The sequence below is a fragment of the Cataglyphis hispanica genome, chromosome 3 (genome assembly GCF_021464435.1).
Source record: "Cataglyphis hispanica isolate Lineage 1 chromosome 3, ULB_Chis1_1.0, whole genome shotgun sequence".
NCBI lineage: Eukaryota > Metazoa > Arthropoda > Insecta > Hymenoptera > Formicidae > Cataglyphis > Cataglyphis hispanica.
In genome coordinates, this window is record NC_065956.1 from 9,311,497 (window position 1) to 9,326,124 (window position 14,628).

Genomic DNA, 14,628 nt, shown 5'->3' on the forward strand with positions numbered 1-14,628 from the left:
ATATACATACATATACACACAATGTGAGAGTATCTATTCGACTAATTATGTCTCGGTAAACGAAAAAAAACATGTAATAAGAGTATGTATGTGCATATGTATATTATAGGCTCTAAATCTGTATCTTTTTTCGACATAATAATGTCTTTTAAGCACGTATAAAGAAACATTTCTCATTTGCTATAACAAAATTATATATTATGTATAAATTTTATAATCATATAATTGTCCTTAATATACAAATATAATTAAATAGTTTAATATATCATTTTATTAAAATTGATTAATACAATAATACCAATAACTGTGAAATCCTATTTATCTTGATAATTACAGATATACATGTCCAAATTTGAGTAACAAGCTTTAATATTTATCCAAAGCGAAATGAATGAAGACGAATGTCTGTATTGATTCATTCATTCGAGAGCACTGTCACGTATCGGACATATATGCATCAGAAAAAAAGATGATAGATTGAGAGTAATGTTTTCATCGACCTACTTTTCATTCGTAAGTTTATATCGAAATAAAAATGTTGCACCGATTTGAATTAATGTATCTTGCGAAATTAATTAGACTAGAAAGAGATTGTTTTAAAATAGCGATATTTTTGCGTCAGAATATTTGTTGAAGGAATTAAAGTTACAGAGAATTATTCTTTAATAAAATAAGAGACGATTAAAACGGATCCAGCAATCGCTTTGCAGCAAAATATATGGTTGTACTCCTTGTTACCAACCTTATCATTTATTAGAACCAATGAATTATACGCAGTACGTTAGACAGAGATTTGTGGTGAAAAAAGGCCAAAAGAGCGAAGTAACAGCTCTCTCTCTCTCCGTTAATTCTGATCGTAATAAAGTTTGGGCACGCGAATCGGCCAAGAGCAGTCAATATTTCACATAACGCGCACACGTCTACTCAAATACACTCGCGCGCGTACACACAATTCCTACACACACACACACATATAAGACACATACACACACTTACAAGTACGTGTCTTTTAGCAAGTGGTTAAATTAGTGGCGCTCGTCCATTATACGTGATGAATACTTTAACAGACTCGTTTCTCCAACGTAATTTTCCTAGATATCAGTGTATGTGTGTGTGTGTGTGTGTGTATGCATACATTCATGGTCAAAGTTCGCTTTCAAGATTCCGATAACAGGCCGGTACGACCAAGTGTTCCGCACATAAACTCACCTGGTCCTAGCGGCGACGGTAAGTAACCACCGAGTAAGCTCGTCCGATTTTAAGAGGGCCATGAAAATGGTTTCGCGGATTTAACCGAACGGATGCCTTCTCTGCACTTTCGTCACGATCGTACGACAATGCGAACGGTGTCCTCCACGGGATTACGAGACGGATACGAATGTAATCCAAAGGCAAGTGGCCACGTGGGATCGTACACGGCGCATTCGATCAAATGGAAAATGTTTCGCTTTCACGGTTGCCCGAAATACTTTTCGAAACACGAAGTTAAGTCGTTTCGTTTATTTCGATCGCGCTTACGACCGCTCCTGTTTTTTTCAACAAGTGCCGAGAAGAGACGTGATTTTTTTCTAACGAGATTGTTACATTTCGCGATATTATCTCTTGAAATGAATTGCACGTGTGATAAAAAAAAGTCATCGATCTTTTGAAGGAGTTCATTAATGATATCTTTAAGAAGATTCGAGAGGATCCATGTCTACTGCAAGGAGAGATGCGATAGAAACATGAGCTATATCATATAATATATTGCAGATGTCAGAAACAGTACTTTAAGTCTCCCTTCAGACTCAAGTCTCTAAAGGGTTGAACTGCGCCGTAGTGATTGCGAGGAAATGAGCGTGTGCCCGAGAGGCACGCAAGCTTTAAGTGAGTGAGACTAGGAGCGTGACAATATGTAGACAATGGTAATCATTTTGGACAGTCGTGATTATTGGATCTCGACCGCTAAAATCCTCCTTCACTCGACAAATGCGATGTGGTCTCTCGAGCTATTACGATGATCCTCGATAAATGACAAGCATGTTCGCGATGAAATGGAAAAATTTTCTCCGTTAATTACAAATTAACTGAAAACTGAGAACTCGCGTGTTTTTGTGAGAAAATTATGTATAATGCTGGATCGCAACCAGGATTGGCATGGATGATATATAAGCAGACAATAGTGCTTGATGAGCCAAGATAAATGATATCGGACGGCAGAGATAAAGTCCTTATTTCTGATCATGCATAGCACAAACATTACCTTGACCAATATAATCGCGTGTTTTTTCACATCTTACTTGTCATGCCGTTCCAGCGAAATTAGTCGTAACCGCGATAATATAGCAAGAGCGGCAAATAATAGTCGGCAAGTATCGATCCCGTGCAAAATGTGATTAACCGCTTGATGGCCACCATTATGGGTCTTCGAATTTGCATGAAACTCCAATCAATAATTCAGAAGTTTGATTAAAGCGTAATCAGAAGACAATTTTTCATCGCAATGACATCGCAAAATGCCGCTCATCTAACACGCGTATAAGATAATAATCGTAACAAGCGTTTTACGCGATCTATACGTGATTATACAATTATTATATTTCTCGTCGCGCAAAACGCCGCTGCTCTTGCTTAATCGGTTGCCCCTTGCGCACAGTCGGGCCCTTCAAAATGACGAGATATATCGCACGCCCACGAGCAGTTACGTAATAGGGAGGCAACATTGTCGAATCCTCATTGTTAGAACAGCAGAGTGTAAATGCGGCAATAATCCCGAGGTGATATATAATTATGTCTTACGTGGCACGTTATTACAGATAGGCTGTGTGTGACTCTTGTGGCCCGCGCACACCCGACGTGTCCCTCTCGCCTCCTAAACCTACTCCCCCTCTTATGCCATTCTCTCTAGAGGTCGTTATCTTCTCCTCCCGGTGCATCTGCCCTGACTACCAGGTAATACGAGCCTCATATGTAAATCCCATTCTGATTAACATTCACGTGTACCAACACGCAGAGGACCCTACATCACACAGGGTCGACCTACCTCACCTCCTCCTACCACTCGCCACTTACTCATAACTGCCTCCGAGATGCGAACAAGTCTCCCGCGCAAGCACAAGCGAACTTGTTTGCGGCGAAATTTAGCCGGCCAGCGTAATACGTGACGCAAAATTACATTAGGGTATTATATTAAAGTGATGTGACGTCATCTTGACATATTAAAATATATTATTCTTATGTTACGCGCTGTGTATATTTGATAAGAAGACGGACACTCTTTCTCTTTGACAATAATATAATGCATGCTAAGATTTGTGCATCAACATAATTCTGCGAAGACAAAATCAAAATTAGAATTTTACCAATTTTATTCTTCATCGTACAAGACTGAAACAATTTCTTATCATTTCTTATCAAAATTATTTCGATCCCAAGTACTCGTTGACATGATAAGTTTGCGAATTTTTTGTTTTGGATGGAAAAAAGTGATCATCCGTATTTCATTTAATCGGCAATATCGCACACACATTCTTCCAAATAAATTTTTGGCCTTTATCAAATGAGAAACGCCTCTTATTTCGAGTATCTTCAAATGCCGGCCGATTGTATCTAACAATTGGCGATTCATTGAGGAACGAGAACGCGCGTCCGCCGCATGCGGTAAACTTTCGACGCTTAGCGTCATTTAAGACGCCGCAAATCTTCAGCGGGCTACCCATTTAAGACTCCACTCTGTTGTCGAATTATGGTTTGCGAAGGGAGTTACTCTGTAGATAAGATTGAAGCAAGTTTGCGAGTATTTGACAATTAAACGTTATCTCGAGATGCATCGTTTCTGCCTACGTGTGTGAACGTTTTAATTATCATTAATATTTTAATTAATTCGTCTTTAAATATCCGACAGATATAAAAGATTTAACTTAATTATTTTGATGTGCGTAAACATTTTTTTTTATATTTAAAATCAATCGCAAAAGAGATGATACTGTCATGTTAGCTTAGTATTTAACATAAAGCGTTCTGAAATAGATCTGAAATAGATTGACATATTGCGAAAAGATTTACTAAACGAAATCAGAAATAAAGTGTCATATTATTATACATGATTCATTATTGTATAATTTGTATGCTACGTAGTATATTTTTATTTTTATTAAATGATAGAATGAATAAAATATTATATTACCGCTTCACGAGCAAATTTCTTTTTGACGATCTTCAAACTCTCGTAGCGTCTCGCCTGAGCGGACCCCTTTAATTTCCGAATAATATATTTTGAGATTAAAACCGCTATTCCGGGTGTTATAGTGTTAGATAAGCTGCGAAGGAAGCGTGAGAGCGCGATATGAACGCTTTTCGTCCTTTGCAAGCCGTAATTGCATAATATCCTGGCTTAAGCTGACGTACTTAAGCTAAACCTCTGTTCTAAGTCTGTCAAACAGATCGTTATCCAAATATTTTCACGTCATATATGATTATCGAAATATTCTAAGTTTTTTGCAATATCCTAATTTTTCATTCTTTTATCGTGTACAAAGAATATCTTGTATAAAATCAATTTCAACTTCTATTTTTTGAAGAATGTCTCAAAGATTAATATTAAAACTGTCATGTAAATTACGAATAAATCACGCACACTTTACCGTATAATTAAATTATTTGTATATTTATACGTAGCGTTTCGCCGTTTCGGCGTTTAATATCATGTTTGTGATATCACCTCGCAAAACGCAATACTCTCTGCAGCCACACAAGCTGCAGAGGTTTTCCAAAACTGCGCCGCTGGATCGCGAAATATGTGATCCGTAGGGAATTCGTAGCGCCTTGAGAATGTGAACATCGCAGGAATTCGGCGAATGTTTTTCACGTAATGGTGAAACTCGCATTATTTGACGTTCCCCAAAAAATTTTAAGTAAGAATGGAATTCTGGCAATATACTTTCTCAAGAAAGACGAAACTAACGAAAAAGTAACACGCGGGGAATGTATAAAATACTACAGTGATACCTCGAGATATAGTGTATCTCAAGATATCGTCGACACGCTTCTCGCTTAAGGATTCCTTGGCCAATTTGAATCTCCTTTTTAAGAGAAAAGTTTTATTCGACATTATATTATTATTTGTGCCAAGCAGTTATGTACTTTGTGCGTATATTTTCCTGAGACATTCATAGAGAATATAAAAATATAAAATAATACATCAAAATATAACAAATAATCTCTCAAATAATAGAAACATTAAAAATTTTTTTTCGATTTACATCAGAATGCAATGCAATTATTTCGAGCGTACGATATAATTGCGTGCATCAGAAAATATACAACATCATATCGCAAAGAGGATAAATTTTTACCCATGCTTCGCATGATGAATGAACTTTAATTCATCAGACTTTGCGGGCTCACGGTGAACGATGTTTGCCACATCGTGAAATCCATTCGTGCAGATTCACGTCTCCGCAGCGTGCCGAGGAATACATTCGCGGCAATGAAGTCCACGGGCTATGCCCGTTGTAACTGGCAGTTAAATTAAACTTTGTTTATCAGCGCATATAACGATTTTCCATTTCCTTTTTTATTTTTTTTTTTTTTGCCTCGACAGACTTTGCGCTAGTTTTTAAACTGCGAGTTACAAAACCGTGCGTTTTCACTTCATCCTAACTTTCAACGGCGCATTATTGATTTTTATCAAAGCTTTTCCTTTTAATTGGATATGCAAATTATTTGTGACGCGCGAATCGTCTCATAAATAAATCGTATTGATATCATTCGAGCAACGTTTTTACGGCAAGAAATATTCTCGATGTCATTTGCACCCCCGCTTTTTAAGTAAAGCGTAGCGGAATCGGCACGATGCAAGATTAAAGGTGTCGTGTGCTTGGCAGCTTACCTTGTACGTAGAAAGGTTCGCCACGACACAGGAGAGGATAGCTTCTCGTCCCACTGGGATCGTCACGTTTGTTATTGGCGCGGTGAAGCTCGGTCCCTCTGAAACAAGATGACGTTAAATGCTAAGTGACCCATTTAACAACATTTTGTTATATCAGCCGATCACGCTTCAACGCTATTAAATTGTATATGTAAAAAAAAGACGCAAGATTATGGCGATCGGTAATGTTAAATTTGCTGCTTTGTAACGCGACCACCTGCGACTAGCGCGATATCAAAGAACATAATAAATTTTGTACAATTAAACTTAAATTAACACTTTATTAAATTAACTCTCCAATGAAATAGAACACCCATGCTTGCTGGCACGACAAAAACGCCATCTCGGATCCTGTAATTCAGCGAAAAAGATTAGTAACGTTAAATTTACCGCTCGGTGACGCGAGTAGCGCGATATCAAAGAACATAATGAATTTCATATGTAATTAAACTTAAATTAATGCTTTTTATCAAATTAATTGTCAAATGGGACGGAATACGCATGCATCTCTGATATGACAGAAATGCGACATGAAACTTCGCACGGCGAAAGAATTCGACAGAAAAATCGAAACGGACAGTTCCCAAAAATCTCAATACAGAGGACGATGCGGAAATACCGCGCGTGTCCTCACTAAGTGAGTCATTTGTGACATTTCGCTGTATCGGCACGTTGCCGAGAATTTACTGACGCGAAACAGTCGCGTTTTGCGCGATACATCATACGCGGCAGACTGAAATGCCGGCACGTGTGCGCCGAAATATGTCTCCGTATCCATCCCGAGATGTTCATGTTCCCTGACAGCGCGCCACTTCTCGCGGCGAAGTTCTGAATATCATTACGCTCTGGCGTTTTCGTTGCCGAGAATATACTCGTCCTCTGGTGACGCATTGCATCTCTCCGTTGCATCTCTCCATAATGATCTCTCCCTTTGGCGGAAACACGGATTATTTAAACAAAGCTATTTACACGATGCGTCGCGTGGATAAGACAAGTCTCACGTACAACTTTTTCTATCTATATAAAAATATTCCCCTCACTCTTTCAACGCGGAGATCTTTGTACAAAAAATAACTCTCGGTTTAGCAATGCTTGAATTCGTATTAAACGAAAATCTATTAGAACGAATCATAATGAATCGGATTAATCCGCGATGCCTTAACTCCCAGCACAAATATTATCACTGTATGTACGCGTATAGCGTGGAGGTGTCGCGGAAGAAGATTGGAGATATGCGAGGAAAACGAGCTCGAGGAACACGGTGTGCGCCAACAGATAAGCACCGATCCAAATTACACGTCGGAATAGAGCTGTTCCCGAGCTGAGCGGATCATGGATTATTGACTTCATCGCGATTACCTCGCGGTCGTTGACACAATTGGTAGATCGATACACCTCGACCTTCTATGTTTGGCACGGAGCCGCGAAATCGGACGATTTAAAGCGTATCTTAACGACTCGCAAACTATCTTCTAACGCGCTAGAAAGAACTCCAAAACTACTTTTCAATTAACATGGATAATAAATCGTTAATAACATTATAAAGTTAAAAAAAGAAAAATAATTTGACAAAACAATTTATTCGAGGTACACTTTGCAAATTAATATAACAATTCATTCACACTTTTTTCAATGTTCTTTTTATATTTCCCGATTTAACATGTATAAATAAATGTAAACTATAATAATATAAATATAAAAATAATATATAATATAAAAATATAATTATATAAATAAATATAAATATATCTCTATTAAAAATAAAAAAGCATAAAAATTATAAAATAAAAAAGTCAAGCTTGCGATAGTTGCATCGATCAAGAGACAGAAAGTACGGCAACTTTTCCTCCGTTCGCTAACATGCAATCTCTGCGGATCGAAGCAACCTCGATGCACCTGCGATTCATCGTTGTGGACTCAGGGAAATTGAATTCAGCAAGGAAAGCTAAGCCGAGTGAGTCGAGCGTTCGTAGACACATGTACTATCAAGAGCAGACAGTGAGAACGAAATTGTCCGCTGGACCCCATATCGTCCCTCCTGAATCACTCGGGACGGCAATTACACATCGGTAAATATTCTGTTAATAGCAGCCAAGCGAGCGAGAATACGGTAATCGCAATACGTTTCTGCTATACGTTAGACTTTGCTGAACATTAAACCGCGCGTGTCAGTTTCCGATTGCTCTTCTCAAAAATCCTGCACTTGCAACAGTAAAATGTTTTATTGTAACCTGTTAATTTATATTATATAAGACTCTTCTATATTTGTCGAGGAACATCATCCATAAATTTAATTAAACGCCTTGATTTTATTCAGCGCGGAGTTGCGTATTAACGCGAGGTCGTAACCGCTCTGTCATTTCTGAAAAGAATTGAATGGCGGAAATAAATTCAAAAACTTGACTGAGTAATCACGCGGCTACCGCCGATGATTAATCGGGATGCTCGCGGGGAAATAGAATTATTGTGTTGTGACAACAATAAATGATGCACGCACAATCATGGCATTCCGGCCTCTTGTCGCTCGCACCACGACACTCGTTCGACCGCGTATTGTTTTATTTCCGAACGAGAGGGTGAACGAGATGTGCGGTCTGCCTCTCGTCGTGACCGCTCGGTTAACGCATTTCTCCGGCAGATAAAAACGGGCCAAAAACGATGCGCCAATTTGTTGAATCGCGCGCGAAAGAAAAAAACGCATCTTTTTGCCCCGAACTACTTCCGAACGCGCATTATTCCGCGCTCCGTTTCACGGAACATGTGATTCATTCAAAATCGCTTTAATCTCATCGCTCGCTGCTTTTCATTTATTAATTACTTTCTCTATGTTATTCGCAAAAGTTTGCCTTAACAACCCTTAAACAACGAAAGCTGACGAAGCGAAGTAATCACAGGCATGTATAGAAAGAATGAGGGGGTTAATGAGTTTTCGACTCGAACGAGTTGAAACCATTCTGTATCTATAACATACAAGTGAAAAACTAGTGTTTCTCTGTCAATGTCAGCTTTAATCGACTCAACCGCGCGCTCACGGATTCGTAACATTTGTCGTGTCGGTAGAGTTAAAAAAAAAATCATGTCGTACGAATGTCATGATATGTGCGCGATTTAATATACCAAAGAGATAAAATTGCAGCTAAAGAGATGAGCGTTTAGACATTTGTCGGGAGAATGATCGAGAAATTTATTTTCCGTGCGATGCCGTTTCATATAGTGATAAAGCCAGGCGCGCGTGGCTTACGAGATAAAGCGAATGCGAATTTGACGCATCTATATTTGTCCGAGTTTTCGTAGAATCGCTACAAACCGTTGAAATAGCCAGCTTGAAAAATATTTCCTTTTCGAATGGTCAGCATTTGCCGACGCACAGAAGCGGAAGGTTCATTTTTATTTGTGAATAAAAAAAAGGAAAATAAAAGAAATATAGAATGCGATCCCCGAATAGGCCAATGGAGTTTCGCTAACATTCCCAGTACCCTTCTCGACTTCTCTACCCACATTCGCGTATTACTTTTAATTGTTGAATTTGATTAATTGAAATAACATTGTTCATGATGCTAGGAAATGCATAAACTGCGATGTAAATTAAAACGCAAAACCCACGAGGGAGGAAGAACGCAAAAATATTCTTTTCACTTTTGTTATGCATTTATGATAACGCAATCGCGCACATCAAATATGAGATTGCGTAAATAAATCAACATTCACATAAAAATTGCTAAAACATTTTTTTACTCCTAATTATTTTGTTTTATTACAATGCGCAATAAATTGGACTTTATGCTATCTAATAAATACATCGTAATACTTAATAAAAAAAAGATTTAAATATAAAAGAATCTTAATCTGTTTTAATCGACCAGTAAGAAGCATTAAATCGAGTATTAGAGTATTGTTTTATTTTTAATATATTTCGAATAACAAAAATGCCTGATCTTTTACCTGAAATTTTGAATAATTTTTATAGAAGCGCGGTAATTTTGATAGCCTAATGATAAAAGCAAACTGCGTAAGGAAGATAAACTGCGCTAGCCAGAGAGATCACTCCGAACGCTTATGCCGTTATGAACAAACAAAGGAAGACTATGAAAACAAGTGCAACGTGTATGTATGCATCATCCCTCATCCGTACATCTAAGAGTATAAAGAAATTTTAATAAACCAACGCGGTAGCGTTTCTCTCGCCTCAAGTATACATATATAATAATGTAACAAACGAGGAAGATATTACAGCAGCGTATCTTTTACAGGATTAATAAGCTATCTTGTAAATAATGTGGAAATACATATATATAATTGGTTTTATTTTCTTTTTTGAGGGAAATAAAATTACCTGTCTTATTGTAAAAATATATCTATAACACTTTTATGAAGAATAATCATCATGTGATAACAATTTATGAATTGCATTTGTAATTATTTTATAAGATTTGCAATTTGTGTAAATTTATAACAACAGATAAAATTATTTTTAATATACAACAAACAAGCTTTTACGTATTATTTGATATGTCAGTGCAACTTATAATATATGATAACGTTAACGTTATTTAATTTTTCGTTGCATTTTGAACAATATATTAATTTAATAAAGTATATTTTTAATATTAAAATATATAGAATAAATTTATCGCAAAAATTACATTAATATCAATAACAGTTAATAATAAAAATAAAATGTATTACAATAATATTTTGCAATATCGTAACTTAGTTAAATTTGATGAAGATGATGAAGATCTCATCATTACAGCAATAGCTTTGATCGTACACTGATGTTGCTAATGAAGAGATTCATTTTGAAGGATCATGTTAATATCGCAATAAAGGACCGGGATCAAGAAATAGAGATAACAGGCATAACCCTAGAGATAATGAAATGTATACACTACATATTATCAACTGTGCATATAAACTGATAATAATTTGCGGATATAAATTGCATATAACTTGTAGCTACAATTATTCCCGCTAATTTTACAATTATTGCACTATTTCGGAGTTAGGTATTTAAATAATTCGGATAAGTGGCAAAAATTAAATGTTATTCTTTGATGGAATGACAGATGCTTTTATCTGCCATTTTTAGATACTTTTAATTATGTCAGCTCGCCAGCGTATCTCAATGGGTATTATAGCCGTAATAAAAATATGACACTCGCTTCAAAATTGCGTAGAAAAAAGTTTGTTTTAATTAATTTGCCTTGGATGCCGCATAAAAATATTGCGCACAACGCCTTTTGTAGCTGTTCTCTGGCACACAACTGATGTGAAATATGGGGCCGGCATGTACCTAACTTACGTTTCATAAAAATATCACCCGTCGTGCTTTGTATCTGATCTCCACTTTTAAGAGTATCATAAAATTCAACTTCAGTGAGGCAATTATTCAAAGAACTTTTTTTACTACGAGCACTTCATATTTTCTAATAAATGGAGCCGCACTTTTTGTTATGTATATATTATTAAGATTGTAATGGAGATAAAGAAAAAAAAAAAAACAAAGAGGAATAAACAGGAGTAATAAAATTGGAGCAAAAAGAAACTAGTTAATCCCTATATTATGATTATTAAAATATATTCTATTAATGCATGAATGGCTTTTTACATGAAACGATATAGTACAAACATGTGTCAAATCTTTTTCAGTACATAAATGTATTAAATCTTTTTCAGTACCTATATCAAATAAATTCAAAATCTCAAAAATTTTAGTTTTACGAAACTCGTTACATTAATCCCATTAAGCCGTCTTAAAGTTTTTACAACCCTGGTATAATTTCATATTGATAAGCTGCATTTAATTCCTTAGTAGCCGTCTTTTTACGACGTTTTAAGGATACTTAACTCCTTTTTTTCCAAACAGCTAGTCTGTCCATGTAGATTATTAAAAAAAAGATCGAGTTTGCTTTAAAAATAATCTTTTATATAATCAGAAATGTTTCTTTATACGCAAACTTGCTGCTAATGAGCCACTCGAGGGAGAGAATTTCTGAATTGTAGAAAAAGAATAGAAATGGATGTGAGAACTTTCAGAATAAGAGCGTTACTCTACTATACATATACTCCATCGGTCGAATCGGAATAAAGCTTAATTAAATGAATAAATCAAATCAAATTTATATGCTCAAATGCACATTAATTAAAATGCTATTACATATGAACAATAATCGATCAAATATTTAACATCATTATTTTAAGAATAAATTATTAAAAGAATAATGCGTTATATTACTATGTAGAAAGAAAGAAAATAAGAAAAATTGATATATTATCATAAATCGCAAAAATTTAATATTTTTATCTCAATTTCTGCCACATAAATTAGATGCGATTAAACATATAAAAGCAAAAAGGTAAATTTTGAAATATATTTGATGTTGTATAATGTTATAAAATTGTTCATACCATAAAATTCGAATTTTTGAATATACCATCAAAACGTATTCGTGTATGTCATTGATTATCTTCAATCATGCGAGCATAATCTGACTACAAAGGAGTCGAATTTCGCAACGCTTCCTACTAGTTACATGCATATCGAGCATGCTACGCTTTGCATATCTTGATTTGACAGGTATCCGGATTAATCGACACCTGGCCAGGGGATGTCCATAGTTATCCGACAACTATCAATCCACCAAACACAGTACGCTATACTGCTGACTATCCGTAAACCGTATCGTGGCTAACGATGGCAGAATTTAATGTTCCCTCGAGTTTAAAATACATAAGAAAGAAAGAAAGAGAGAGAGAGAGAGAGAGAGAGAGAGAGAGAGAGAAGAGAAAAAAGAGATAATTCCATAATATTATCCATATTTATAAAATGTACAATATCAGTATTGTTTTTTAAAGATTATAGAATGTATGTTCAGAATAGGTAGCAATATTTCTTATATAACGGCGAACACATCATGTATCACGAAAAATCAAATCACGCATGTGAAAATTGAGAAAATGCAATATTGAGGGAGTAGAGCTCCTTTATGTTATATCTACAATTTATAATACACACTTCGCGTGGATTATAACTCTAATATTGCGTTGCTCTCGTTCATCTCAGGAATACGCGCGCATCACGTGGTTTCCTAAGTACTATAGGTGGCTCGTAATATTCGACTCTGCGCTATTTCAGAACTTGCCGAATACGTGCCGACTAATGACACTCCCTTGTATGTTCCAGTCGAAGTGGGTTATTCAAAGTGGCTCGTTAAACTGCTCTATTCCGTTTTAAGTAGAATCACGGCTCTTTGAGTGCCACCGGTAAATACCGCATAAACCATTTCTGCTAATATGTTTTGGGATGAAACATGTTGTGGGAGTCATTCGCTCGCTTTGTATGTTCACTTAATTAATTAGCTTTTACGCTCCATTGTGTGTATCACATTATGCGGAAATCTCAGTTGGCTTTGTATTATTGTGCCATAACATATCAGACTGAATATATGTATTTTGCATTTACATTACTTATCCACCCAACCACATTTATGATTGTTTAGATAGAATTCCATTAATTTTTACATATAAAGATACCTTGTCATATACAGCAAAACTCGTTACATAAACAATTTTGCTAAATGTGCACCAAACGTAATATTTAATTTACAATAATTAATATATATTAACAGATCGTACTATTAATATACATTGTATTGATTTCCCAATGCACTAACGAGCGGAGAATGATTGGATTTAAATAAAACATTCTCTATGTTATATATGTGCATATGTATTGTATATGTACCAATTGAATTGATCATTTATTTCAACGTATTTATTTCAAGGTATTTATTTTAATTAACAGTATGTATGTGTGCGTATACTATCAATTAAAACAGATATTTTGAAACAAATATTGGATTCAATTTTAATTTAATAATACTTTCTCTCTATAAGCTATAATTAAATGCGCACATCTATATTGATGCCCTTTCAATAATTAGCGGAAACTACTTGAACTATTTAATGAAAAATTTTCTTACGCCGCAATATCATGCGATCCCTCGACGAGCATGTTTTATATCCGGAGATGCCTCTTTAAATTATTGAGTGGGTCTTAATGACGTTAAACGCCATCCGTAAGAATTCCGAAGAGGAAAATTCGTTTGACTACCTAATGTAATCCGTTGCTGATCCTATTGAAGATTTGAATACGCACTGACAATTTCCGTGCCGCATGTGCCGTAGATTACCTTAAAAAAAGAACTTTGTATAGCTTTTTCCATCTCAAAAGAAAAAAAAATTGTTTAAGACAGATTAAATCGAAGAATAATTTAAAGATTTAATATTTATTCGAGCTGCAATTCATTCTATTGCAATGTCAAATAAACACGAATAAATATCTTTCAACAGTTTATGAAGTTAATCGCTTCCAATACATGTCACATACATATTTCGAAAGAAATATTCTTCAATTTCTGATATTAATCTTCAAATTTCGATATTAAAAGCAAATAGAATACGAGTGTTTAACAAAATACTTAATCTTAAAAAATATAATTGATTATGTGATAAAAAAAGCATATTATAAGTAATATCAATAAAAAAAAATATTTTTTTAGTTAATAATGAACAATTTATTTGCTCGCGGCTGCAAACGCCCGGATATTAACATGCGTGTAAATTAGAAAGCATCGATAGCGGTCGCTATCAGGCAACAATCCCCTAATTGATTTATCATACATTATCTGTGATTTAAAACTAACAAATTCGTGGATTAC

At 35.4% G+C, this 14,628-nt stretch overlaps 1 protein-coding gene across 1 annotated transcript in view; it reads right to left on the reverse strand.

Annotated features, from left to right (window-relative positions):
* LOC126859358 (lachesin-like) overlaps positions 1-14,628 on the reverse strand; it is a 122,649-nt gene that overhangs the window by 34,806 nt on the left and 73,215 nt on the right. The window contains exon 2 of the mRNA XM_050610577.1: positions 5,870-5,967. Coding sequence (XP_050466534.1) covers positions 5,870-5,967 — 98 coding nt within the window. The remainder of the gene's footprint in view (positions 1-5,869; positions 5,968-14,628) is intronic.